This window comes from Chinchilla lanigera, unplaced genomic scaffold (assembly GCF_000276665.1).
Source record: "Chinchilla lanigera isolate Chin_1 unplaced genomic scaffold, ChiLan1.0 scaffold00021, whole genome shotgun sequence".
NCBI lineage: Eukaryota > Metazoa > Chordata > Mammalia > Rodentia > Chinchillidae > Chinchilla > Chinchilla lanigera.
This window is the reverse complement of record NW_004955422.1, coordinates 10024382-10036698: the sequence shown is the minus strand read 5'-3', so window position 1 is coordinate 10036698 and position 12317 is coordinate 10024382. Positions and strand designations below refer to the sequence as shown.

The 12317-nt window shown below is 49.6% G+C and overlaps 1 protein-coding gene across 9 annotated transcripts in view; it reads left to right on the top strand.

Moving 5' to 3' along the window:
• Prr5l (proline rich 5 like) overlaps window positions 1–12317 on the top strand; it is a 96824-nt gene that overhangs the window by 32713 nt on the left and 51794 nt on the right. For 4 of the 9 annotated variants that reach the window (XM_013514246.1, XM_005384108.2, XM_005384107.2 and 1 more), the window contains 3 exons: window positions 2030–2292; window positions 9522–9813; window positions 11843–11923. In XM_013514246.1, the coding sequence (XP_013369700.1) occupies window positions 9650–9813; window positions 11843–11923 (245 nt within the window). In that variant the 5' untranslated portion in view covers window positions 2030–2292; window positions 9522–9649. Of the gene's footprint in view, window positions 1–2029; window positions 2293–2500; window positions 2707–8676; window positions 9302–9521; window positions 9814–11842; window positions 11924–12317 lie in introns of those variants that run through there. The other 5 variants (XM_005384115.2, XM_005384114.2, XM_013514247.1 and 2 more) reach the window with 5 other exon arrangements.

Genomic DNA, 12317 nt, shown 5'->3' with positions numbered 1-12317 from the left:
AAAAAAAAAAAAAAAAAAAGAAATATAGTAAAGTAAAACAAAATACTTTTTAAAAGTAAATACTTTTCTGCCACTGTTTATTTTCTGGCCTGTGTATTTCAGCACAAGGCAGCCCCTCTTGGGGAACGAGTGTTGAAAAAATAAATTTGCATTAAATGAATGGACGAATGAATGAATGAACTGTAATTGATAACACTGACTCGAGATCAGAAGCAAGTTTCAAGTCCTGACCGCCCCTTAAGTGCTGAGTGACTCTGAACAAATTACATCATCTGTTTCTTTTTTTGAGGGGGAGGGAGTGCAGAGGGTAACCATTGTGGTTTTTATATCAATTTAAGCAATGCAGTTTCACATTTCACTCTTCAGAAAGTACAAAAAGGCTTACAGAGACGTCGTCTCCATCCCGTCCCTTGTGACTTAGGGAAAACTGATACTACCAAAGTCTGGTTCATCTTTCTAGCAATACTTTATGTACATGCTGTGAAACAGGTAAAGGCTCTTCTTTACTCATGTTATATAGATGGTAACATAAAACATACATGGTTCTGTTTCAACTTTTTTGTTCAGTGCATCCCCTGGACGGCACCCTGGGTGGTGCATATGAGCTTTCTTCCTCTTTAGAGCTGCGTAGTGTTCCAGTGTGTAGACTTTCAAGGGGCACATAGCCAGCCCTCTACTGGGGAGCATTTAGGTTGTTCCCGGTCCATGGCTTGTGTAACAAAGGCTGGAGTAAAAACCCTAGTTCCACAAATCACTTGACATGCTGGAGTAAAATTCCTGGAAGTAGAATTACTTGGTCAGAAGGCACGACCTTTGTCATCTGGGTGATGCTGCTGTGGTCCAGTTTCCCTCCGTGACATTTGCCTCGGGCTACTCTCCCTCCAGCAGTGTGTACAAGTGCCCGTGCCCCTTCCACCTGGTCACATGCCAGCTTTTGGAGCCAGGAGGGCTTTATGAAGAACGTAGTGTTGATTGAAAATATTAATCCTGGCTGTAACTTTCTAAGTTTCTACTGTGAGACTTGCCATGATCTAACTTATCCCATTTTTATCCTTAGCAGCACTGAGATAACTCTTACACTCATTTGGCGGGAGAGGAAAGGAAAATGTAGAGCGCAGGAGTAACTTGCCCAGATGCCCAGTTAGTAAACTGTAGAGGTGGGATTTGAACCAGAGTTGGTCAGATTTCAATACTATGATGTTCACGGGTGGGGAAGCTGCATGTGACTTCTGGCATTGCTATTCTGAGCTGGCACTTGTGTAGATTCCTGCAGATCACTGCAGAAGTTGGTTCATTCCCACCTTCAATGACTAGCCGTCGTGCACCTGCTACCCTTGGTGCTACAGTGAGCCCCAGGAGTGCCTCTGACACGGGAGAGATGGGGTGTGTGTCCTTATGGGCCTTGCAAGAATTACAAAAATCATTCTGTAGTTGCTTATTGAAGTAGACTGTGGTGGCTACAAAGGAGGTGGCGTGGGTACTCACTGGGGCGATGGGAACCATCGAGGGATGAAGGGACAAGGAGGGTTTCTATGGACGAGTGAAGGGTGATAAAGGAGATGTGGGTTTGGGCCTGGAGAAAGAGATGGAAACTATTTCATGCAGAGAGTACAGCATGTGTAAAGGTCCTGGGGCAAGGAAGAGTAGGTAATAGTGGGAAGCGTAAAGGCCAATGAGGAAGAGAGGCGAGGGTGTGAGGATGGAGCATGGAGGTTTATTCTAAAAGCTACAGGGAGTCTTGGAAGCCATTAAAGTGACAGAGGGACATGAAGGTTGTGGGCCTTGGATTGCTGGGTTCTTATCCCAGCACCCTATCTCACAAAGCCGTGTGACTTTAGACAAATGAATCCCTTAGGGTGAGTAAGAGTAACAGCCCCCAGCTCCTGGTGTCTGTGAGGCTCAGACTTAGGCAGTGTCAGGAAGCAGAATGAAATACGGTTTTTCACCCAGTAAACATGACCACACATAGCATAACATGTCACCCCCAAATGCGGTACACACTGCTATTTTCCATTCTGTTTCACTACAGGTCACCACGCCCGAGTCCATTTGAAAACCCTGAGGTGATACATGGCAAGTGTCTGCTGTCCTACAGGAGCTCAGTAAGCAGTGCCTTTCTAGTCATCCTGGGCCCTAGAAACTCACTTTGGCTGCCGTGAGACAGAGGATGGGGCAGGCGAGTTAAGTGACTGCTCGGCGTCTACGTCCTGATGGTGTGGAAGGACCCTGGTCTTCACTCAGGACCTGAGAAGGTGCTCCACACTGGGCTCTGGCTGCAGATGCATCAGCAGGGTACGTGTGAAGCGGACCAGCTCTCTCGCTCCTTGGGGAACTGGCTTATCCTCTTGTTCCAGGAGGTCACACCAGGCTGTGTGGCTTGGTTTTCTTTGACTTGATTACTTACGCTCAGAATGGCTTTTCCTGGAAGCCTCAGAGTTATTAGAAGCCACCCACTTCTTTATTTTAACTTGTTGTGCCACCGTTCTACTTCCCTTTTTAGAGTCAAAGGCCGGAGCCTTGGTGGAATTCATTTGCATTTTCCACTAAGTGCACTGTCTTCTGGCCTGGACCCGGCGGACGGAGGTATGCCCTGGTCCCCAGGCCCTGTCACTTGTAGCTGTGAGAGAAAGGGAGACAGTACATTCTTTTTCTCTGAGAAAAACATCCTGGATCCGGGTGCAGAGCTTTCAGAGAAACCCACGTGAGGTGAGTCTCAGGGGCCAGGCAGGGAGGCAGCCCAGTGACCCTGTGATTTCCCAGCATGCTTCACGGACCCAGGACCTCCGCTGTGAAGCGGAGGAAATGAAGCAAACCCTTCGGCTTCAAAAACCTAGTCACAAAATCACTCTCAAAGGACAGTGTGAGTGGCACTGGTCCTCTAGAACAGCGTACTGACGAATACTGTCCTTTCTTTCACTTGGAGGTAGGAGGCCTAGAACATTTTCTGATGATCATGATGATGGTGGTAGTGGTGATAGTTAGAGGCTGAATTATGTCCCCTCCCCCCAAAAAATTCGTAGTTTGAAGCCTTAACTCTAGTACCATAGAATGTGATTGTGTTTGGAGATGGGGCCTTTAAAGAGGCAACTAAGGTAAAATGAGGTCATTAGGGTGGACACTCCTCCTATCTGGTTGGTGTCCAAGAGGCCATGTGCAAGGACGCCAAGGCTGTGAGTGCCCAGAGGGTGACACAGGGAAAAGGTGGCCATCTGTAAACCAAAGGGAGAGCCAACAGGGGAAACCAACCCTGTTGGTACCTTGACCTTAGCTTTCCAGCCTTGAGAACTGTGAGGAAATCCATTTCTGTGGTGTGAGTCACCCAGACTGTGTGTGGCATTTTGTTACTCCAGCCCCTACAGAGGGATTCCATGGCGGTGGTGTTGGCAGTGATGCCGATGAACAGTGGGTAGCGTTTGTCAAGCACTTACTTTGTGCTTTTCTGGAATCATCTCATCCAACCCTCATGTCAATCCTGAGTCACCTGTCTGGGGTTCCAGGAAGTAGTGACACCAGACCAGCTCTGGTGCTTTTGCCCTGATCTCTATTGTACCTGGCCTAACAACCTGGAGAGTTCCAGGGACCATGCCAGCACCTTACAGCCAATCTTTCTAGTTGTTGCAGCAATGCTCCATGTTAACTCCAGTGTCGGCTTTTCAGATACAAAAATTGCAGTTCAGAGGGATTCATAGCCATGAATACACTGAGTGTATTCATTTGTGGTGGCTGCTTGCACAAATTACCATGACCTTTGTGGTTTAAAACTACAGAAATTGATTCTCTCACAGTTCCAGAGACCCAAAGGCTAGAACCAAGGAGTGTCAGGGCTGTGGTCCTTTTGGAAGCTCTATGGGAATTTCTTTCCTCTTCCAGCTTCTGATGGCTGCTGGCATTGCTTGGCTTGTGGCTACAGCACTCTCATCTCTGTTGTCACATCACCTTCTCCTGAATGTCGCCTTCTCTCTATGTCTGATCTCCTCTGTATCCCACTTGGGAAGGGGCAACAACTGCCTCTGTGGGCCCACTGGACAATCCAGGATAAGCATCTGGCCTCATGACCTGCCACTTCACCACTTAATATAACATTCACCTTTTCCCACTCAGCATAATATTCACAGTTCTGGGGTTAAGATGTGCAGGTATTTTTTTAGGGCATTTTTTTTTCCCTGCCGACCACAGTAAATAAATGGTAGAGCGAGCCTTGCTGTCAGATCTCCTCTGACTCCAAAACCTTGGGTGACAGCCTGGGGCCTCTTGTCCGTTGCGCCTCTGAATACCCTTCTTGCAGTGCTGTTTCTGGCTGCAGCTCAGATCGAGGCTGAAGTCACAGAGTGAGCAGCTCAGAGCTGCTGGGCCCTTTGACACAGCAGTTCCCCTTCTGGGCACACGCCCTGTGAAATCTGTCACATGGTCCCTGAGACTCCCTTTGCAGTAACAAAAAACCGGAAGCTTACTAAATATCAACCCACAGGGGGCTGGCTAAATAAATAGGATATCACCTAAGCTGCCATTCAGAATAATGAACTAGACCCATACACAGTGACGGGGAAGAAAGCCGTGATGTGTTATTAACAGGAAAGACCCATTCTTACTGAAATATTGTGTGGTCCCCCGTGTGGCTATTAAAAATCAAATAAAACTAAAATTTAGTTCTTCACTTGTACCAGCTACATTCCAGTTGTTTGGTAGCCATATGTAGCTACTCGCTGTGGCCCTGGATGGTAGAGATGTAGAACATTCTTGTCCTCTCAGAAAGTTCTCAATCTGATGTCTCTGCACTGGTAAGGGGCCAGAAGAAACCCTTGCACTTTGTGTTAAAGGTGAGGCACTTTGAGTTTACAGGTAAACTCTATTTTCTTTTTTCTGGTACTGGGGATTGAACACAGGGCTTTCACAGTCCCTAGCCTTTAAAAAAATGTTTCAAAAAAAATTGTGAGACAGGATTTTGTTAAGTCACTCAATTGCCCAGGCTGGGCTCGAAGTTGTAATCCTGCTGCCTTAGCCTTCCAGCAAGCTGACATTGCAAGTGTGTGCTGCTACATTCAGCTTGCATTTTTTAAAAACAGTAAACAAGCACGTAGGCTGTTATCCAAAAGGTAGGAATACATGGGGTTTCCGAGGTAGCATTCTATTCTTTGAGGCGGTAGTGGTTTATGACTATTATTTAAAATGTATGTCGATATGCTCTTCAAGTATGTGTCATAATGAAAGTATCTTGAAATGTACAAGAAAAAAAAAAAAAGACAAAAGGTGCTAGTGGCTGGGCTTACAGCTGCAGCCTGGCCCACTAGGTCTGGGCCCCTGACCTCCACTGTCAGCTTTGGCGAAGACACCTCAACTCAGCTTCTGGGGACTGAGTCTCTTTGTTCATGAGTGGGCCCAGCTTTGCCTGCCTGAGCGAGTCGGGGTTGAATTTAGAAGCACACAGCGTGCAGAACTCGGGAACACACTACACAGACGAAAGAGGTCAGTGACGAAGTCTCGAGTTGTCAGAGCCCAGAGAAGGCAGGATGTGAGGGTGCGCCCCCACAGGGCCTGGAGGCCTCACCCGCTCCTGCTCCGGGCTTTTCAGATGCCGTGAGGTCACCAGCAGCAGAGGGAAGGGCTGCCGTTTCCCCAGTGGTCATGGCTTGGCGGTTAGAAGCAACAGCAGTGTTATTTTATTTATTTAGCCAGTACTTAGGCAGTGCTTGCTGTTTGCCAGGTACTGTTCCAAGCACTCCCCAAATATTTACTCATGTAGCCCTCCTGCAACCCTGAGGTCAGCACAGCTCCTCTCCTGGGTGGAGAAAATCAAGCCTCAGAGGTCAAATAACCCGCCCAAGTTCACGTGGCTAGTAAGGGGCGGTTGTCTCACCAAGGCAGAGTGCTTTCTCGCTGTCCTCCTGTCCCCGTCAAACAGGGCCATAGGTTTCTCAGGACAGTTTATTTACCTCAGGGGCATGAGGCTTTGATTTCAATTTTGATATGAAACCTCAGGACTGATGCTCTTGACTGACTTAGAAGTGGGGATTTTCTCTATGGTTGAGTTTGGTAGTGTAGCTCAAGGTGGAAAGGTTGGAGAATTAGGCTGATTTCAGTTTGTTAATGACTTGCCACTTATTAGCTGTGTGACCTTGAACGTGTTCCTTAGCCTTTCTGCTCCCTGAATGACATTTGCGGTGGTTGAGGAGGTTCTTCCCCTGGTGACAGTGCCTGGCATCCCATCAGGTAGACAGCCGAGGCCTTAGTAATTCTCTTTTCTGTCAACTGAGCCCAGAGATGAACAGGGTGGCCTCGTGGGGCTGGGGATTTTCTAGATCAGGCATCAGGGAACCTGAGTCCCAGCCAGTCGTGACCTTCTCCCACTCTGGACTCCTTGGAGAAGACCTCATCTGCCTCAGCATCTCTGATTTGTCACATTTAGGTCAGGCCAAGCCCGTGCCTAGGGGGCCGGCTCTGTAGCAGGTGGATGCAGGGTGTGCCGGCCTTTCCCTGCTGGCTCCTCTTGCCAGCCTCCCAGTGGCTTCCTCCCATGGTACTCTGGGGCAGCCTCTTGGCTCTGTCCCCAAGCTGGAACCATGGGGACAACCTGGCAGGATCGGAGAGGGGCAGAGTTTCGGGGATGGAAAATGAGTCAGAGGAAGCTCCTTGCTGGGAGTGTGACTCGGTTCGGGGCCTGGCAGCTGCGGTCTGCATCCTCTGGTCTCACAGCACATGAGCCTTGTTTGAGAGAGCTGTGATGCGGACAGAGAGGCTGTGTGCTCTGCGGGACGCTGAGACGGCCCAGAACCCGAGGCCTGGAGAGTGCAAGCTCTCTCAGGAGCCGTGTGAGGTCCCCCGAGTCTTACGCCCTTTTTGGGCAGGACAGTGAAGGCAAACAGTCCGTTCTGTTCCCTTTCCTTCCCTATCCAAGTGCCGTGGGGCGGAGGCAGTGCTACTACCCCAGGTTTAAGATCCTCATAAAGGGAGTTAATATCCTGTAATGACACAGTTGTGTTGCGCTTCACAGGCCCAGTTAAAGAAGGGCAGTGGAATGGACCCTGCTCAGTTAGAGAGATCTTCACTGGCAGGTGACACCCCTGTACCAGCCAGAGCAAGGGAGCTGCAGGGAGATCAAGCTTTTATTTCTTCTTCACCGCTTTCACTAGCTTGTGTGGCTCTTTATCAATTCCACGGCACCTGGGAAGTGACGGTGACAGAGACAGACTCTCTCTGAAGCTTAACAGGTTGAGGATGGCTTTCCCGGCATTGACTGATAAATTTAATAACTGCTCATTCATCCTGAGCATGGGGCACAGGGGCAGAGACTGTCTGAGAAAATGGTACCTGAATCTGCTTTCCTTTGTGGAAAAAGTTAAGCGATGGGACAAGCCACTCCTTGGAGGCTGTCAGTATTACAAGTGCATTGCCACTATGTGGACACCTCCTTTGTGGGTGTCTCCCAGTGGGTGTCTTGGCGCTGCCTGCACTGACCTTACCCCTCTTCCAATCACAGGGGTGCATCTCATCTGGCATTGGCATCTCTACTGTCCTTCAAATAGCTGGAGCCGTTAGCCTTTCTTCCCCACTGTCCTGAAGGTTAACACTTGTGGCTTGTGGCTGGAAGCTTTCTTTTTCTTTTGTCATTGTTTTCTGGGACATAGCGGAGACAGCTAAGGAGAAGGTTGGCAGAGACAATATTTCTGGGAAAAGCCTATGAAACCCTAAAGAAAAGAATGGCTACGGGTCAAACTTGGGGTGCTTCCTGCTGTCCTTCACGCCAGTGAGGTCCAGACTCATTCTAAGTTGTTCGTTTGTGTAGACTTTGGATTCACCAGACAATGAGACTGAAATTAAAGAGCTAGAGGTGCTGAGGAGAGGAGGAGGAGGAGATCAGTCTGAAGAGACACAGCCATGCCCCAAGGCCCGTGGGTGGTTGGGCGTGTCAGCTGATGGAAGTTTATCTCTCCCTGGCCTGTGACACTGTTCGCACCTGGGGACTTTAGACTCAGTGTGTCCAAAGTCACTCAGGTTGGAGTGGCCAAGTTCAGACTTGAACCTGGATTCACTCCAAAGCCAGTAGTACCTTTATCTGTGAAGCCATTAAGTCTTGTGACCTGCTACATGGGAACAGTGCTGTATTTGTGACCCCAGCTCTGTAGGGTGAGATGGATTTAGATAAGCAGAGAGCAAAAGGCTGAGAATTCTGGACAAGGGGAGGAATCAGAGCAAAAGCGTGGGAAAGCATTGATTGACATGAGTATGATGCGAGCAGTGCCTGCAGCTTGTAAGGTCCATGGGCCAGGCACAGGGTCCCAGGGCCACCATTATGTCTCCCAGTGCCTGGTACATGTAAGTGCTTGGGAAATATTTACTGCATGAATGAATACAGTAATATTTACCTTTCTTGCAGACTGTGACTCTCTGGAGGGCAGGGACTAGGTATTAAAAAATCTTCAGCTGGTCCACATTTTATAGTGGTGAATAAACATTCAGTTCACAGGTGAGTGTGGAGGCACGCACCTGTAATTGCTGCACACTGGGAGGCTGAGGCAGGAGCATCTCAAATTTGAGGCCATTATGGGCAATTTAATGACTTAGCGAGAAATGTCTCAGTGAATGAATGAACTGGGAATGTAGTTCAAGGTGAAGGCTGTTGCGTTCAGTTCTCAGTACTGTCAGTGATGGCGGATGCAGAGGGAGGGAGATGTATCTGAGAAAAGAACTGGTACTGTTATGGGGTTTTGGGGTGCTGGAGTCTCCTTCTAGAGGTGGCTTCTAAGTTCTTCCTGTCTTAAACAAAGAATTGGTAGAGACAAGCACCAAAGGTAGTGACATTTTACATTCATTAAAGGTAGGAAGAGAATTGTGTTCTGCAGAGTGAGTTTGGGCCAAGTAAAAGGAAAATAAATACACTACAGGGTGAGAGCAGAATCCTGTGGAAGAGAGAACGCAATAGCGGAGAGCTCGGTGGCACCTGTCTTTCTGTATCTCCCACTCCTTGGACTGTCAGGTCTAGTCTGTCCTCTCCAAAACCACTGGAGTTCTCTTGAGAAGTCCACGCAAAGGGCTTTGGGAACTGTTCTGCCCCTGTCCTGGGACTCTGTAATTAGGTCACACCTACTTCCCCAGGTAGTCGGCCAAGCCCTAATCTCCTGCCTTGGTACTCAATCAAGCAAGGCATATGGACCGCGGATTGGCAGGACGTATCAGTGCCAGGACCGTGGCTCCTGGGCTCTCCTTAGCATTGTCTACAGAGTTGTCTCTTGGTCCACAACACCATGGGGTCTGCAGAAAGTCCCAGCAGTGTCCACATTGATGGATGTGTGTGGGGAGCACAGAGGTAAGCACAGATTAGGGGCTGCTATTCTGGGGGGCTGGACACCACCTGGTTCTGTCATCACTGCTCCCCACTCTGTGGTGACCAAACTGCCCTGAATATGGGAACTCCAGAGGCTCTTGCTGTTTTGGGATGGTTTGGATGGACAGCCCCAGCCAGCTTCCCTCTAGACGCCGTCTGCCCAGCCTAGGAGTTCTCAATGAAGTCTGCCTTCTCTCTTCAGGTGTTGCCTGAGAGTGTGGATTTCAAAACTCCCAAGGGCCGGGAGGCAGCCCTGAGGGAAGCTTTTCCCCGTGGGCAGCTGGAAACTTCTGGTCCCATAAAGACAAAGCCGACGCCTTGCCCGGACTTATGACCCGTGGCCTCGCTCCCATCCTGCTCACTGAGGTCCACAAGATGGGCTCCTTCCGCAGGCCGAGACCGCGCTTCATGAGCTCGCCGGTGCTCAGCGACCTGCCCCGGTTCCAAGCCACCCGGCAGGCTCTGCAGCTGAGCTCCAACTCGGCCTGGAACAGGTAGGAGCTGGGGGTGGGCTGGAGAGCTGCTGGGGCTGGGCAGGGCCAGGGACATCTGGGGGTTGGTGACCTGCTGCTGCTTCTGGGATCTCTGCTCTGGACAGTCCTGAGACAAGGGCAAGGGATGAAGAGGGCAAGTCTCCTCTCTTCTCTTCTCTGCTCTGCTCTGCCCCACCCCGCCCTACTCTGCCCTACCCCTCCCCGCCCTGCCCTACCCCAGCTCCTTCCCCTCCCCTCCCCTTCCCCTCCTTCCCCTTCCTTCCCGTTCCCTTCCCCTCCCTTGCTCTCTTCTCTTCCCTTCCCTTCCTTCCCCTCCCCTCCCCTCTCCTCTCTTCCTCTCCCCTCCCCTCCCTTCCCTTCCCTTCCCTTCCTCTTCCTTTCTTTTCCTTTTTCTCTTTGCCCTCCCTCCTTCTCCCCCTCCCTCCCTCTCTTCCTTCTTCAGATAAAGTCTAGCCCAGGCTGATCTTAATTTGCAATCCTTTTGCCTCAGGCTCCTCAATGCAGGGATTACAGGGTTACACCAGCATATCTAGTTTAAATTTTCTGATCTCCTGTGCAGCCATTAGCTTTCCTTGTTTTAGTACAGTGAGAATGTAGACCATGGCGAGCCCTGGCTGTGCAGTTAGTTAACGAACTCCGCACAGCCAGATTGGGATTTACAGTTACTGTTCCCGCTCCTTAGTCGTACCTCAGACTGCTGTAAGTGCCCTCAGGTGACCTTCTGCCCATCTGTGGAAAGCTAAATGAGTGGCATGAGGCAAAGGTTAATGGTGCCTTGGAGTCACAGGCACTTGGGAGAGGGGACGCAGACATTGGGGGTGGTCTATCCACCTCACTCATGGAGCACAAAGCAGTCTGAACCAGTACTGTCTCGTGCTTCTGGGCGCTAATAATTTTCAAATCCACATAGATTCTCATTGGATAAATTAAATGCATTAACTTTTGAAGCATTGCTGAATTCTTTGTAGTTTGGCTTCTTAGGGAGTATTTTTATGAATGCATAGAAAAAGCACAACTCTGCTGATGGGGGCAGAGGAAGTTCTGAAATGTTTGGGTGCAAAGTGGATCCTTGTTCTTTCAAAAAGGCTGGAATCCTTGGCATAATCAGCTTTTTGCTGTCATACTGGGGTGGGCTCCCTGGGAATGGGGAGTTAAGCCCCACCTGCGGCCCCTGGAGGAGGGACTAACTCTAGATGCCTGTGCACCCCCAAGGGGATGGGAAAAAAAGGGGACAGGGAGGCTGTTTCCCCCAGGAAAGTCTTATTAGTATCACAAGGGTGATCATTATGTATGTCAAAAGTCTACCAATAAACTTAATGTTAAAAAAAGCACAAGGCCAATATGAACAAAATATAGCCATGGGATCCCTCCTCCAAGTGAAGCTGGGGGTGGGGGAAGGTGGGACAAGGTGGGTGAGGGGGTGAAAATGCATTATGTGCATGATGAATCTGCCAAAATGAGACTTACTAATAAAAAAAAAGCAGGCACCACGCAAATGCTCTAGGTAACATTTTTGACAAATAGGAGCTTGAATGCTCAAGTACAAAAACATTAAAAAAGCAAGGCAAGGAATTATCCTTTCCTGTGGGCCCCAGGCCACCAGGCTGCCCTGAGAAGCTAGTGGCCGCCTCGCTGAATGCACCCCAGCCATGGCTGTCTCCTGCTCACGGTAAATGCCATTTCGGGTGCCGGTGAGGCCAGTGTGCGGGCCCTGCAGTTTACTGAGAGCTGACCCCACTGCTGGCCATTTACTGCTGCTGCTCACCTCGCGGCTGCCAGCAGGGTGAGGGAAAAAGCCCTGAGTGGCCCCAGAGAACGTGGGGGCTCCTTTTGAGTGCTGTCAGTGTGAGCCTTCCTTCCTGCCCAGGGCCCCTGCCGAGGAAATGACGGACTCCACTGAAAGGAAGCGCAGCCAAGATTGCGCCGTGGGCTTCCTGGCCCTTCTTTGTGCCTTCAGCTCCCAGATGTTTGTGGAAATGGTTCCAGCAGGCAGACTGTCTAACCTGAGGTTATTTCTGTTTCCCTGCAGTGTCCAGACTGCTGTGATCAACGTTTTCAAAGGGGGTGGCTTGCAAAGCAACGAGCTCTATGCACTGAACGAAAACATCAGGTATGTGCAGGCCAGACCAGCCCCACTGCCCACGAGGACCCAAGCTGGTGCAGAGGGACCAGCTCACCTGGAGCCTTGTCTTCAGTTTTTGAGACTTTTTTCCTCTTTGGTTCTCATTGCTTCTGTCGGCTATGATGTTGATCTTATAGCTGTTGTGTTCGGAGACCTTTATCTGTTTAGACTTTTGATCCACAGAGAATCCATAGATTTGTTCATGTATGGTGTGTGTGATGGGGGGTGAAGAGAGAGGCTGAGAAATAGTATCTATCACTTATTCTGTAAATGTGTATTGTGCTGTGATTAACCGCTAGGCACCATATTAGGCAATACGACTTAGTGGTTAGAACCTGAACCTTAAGATTCATCGCTGTTTTTCCTTTTAATAAAGGGGTTA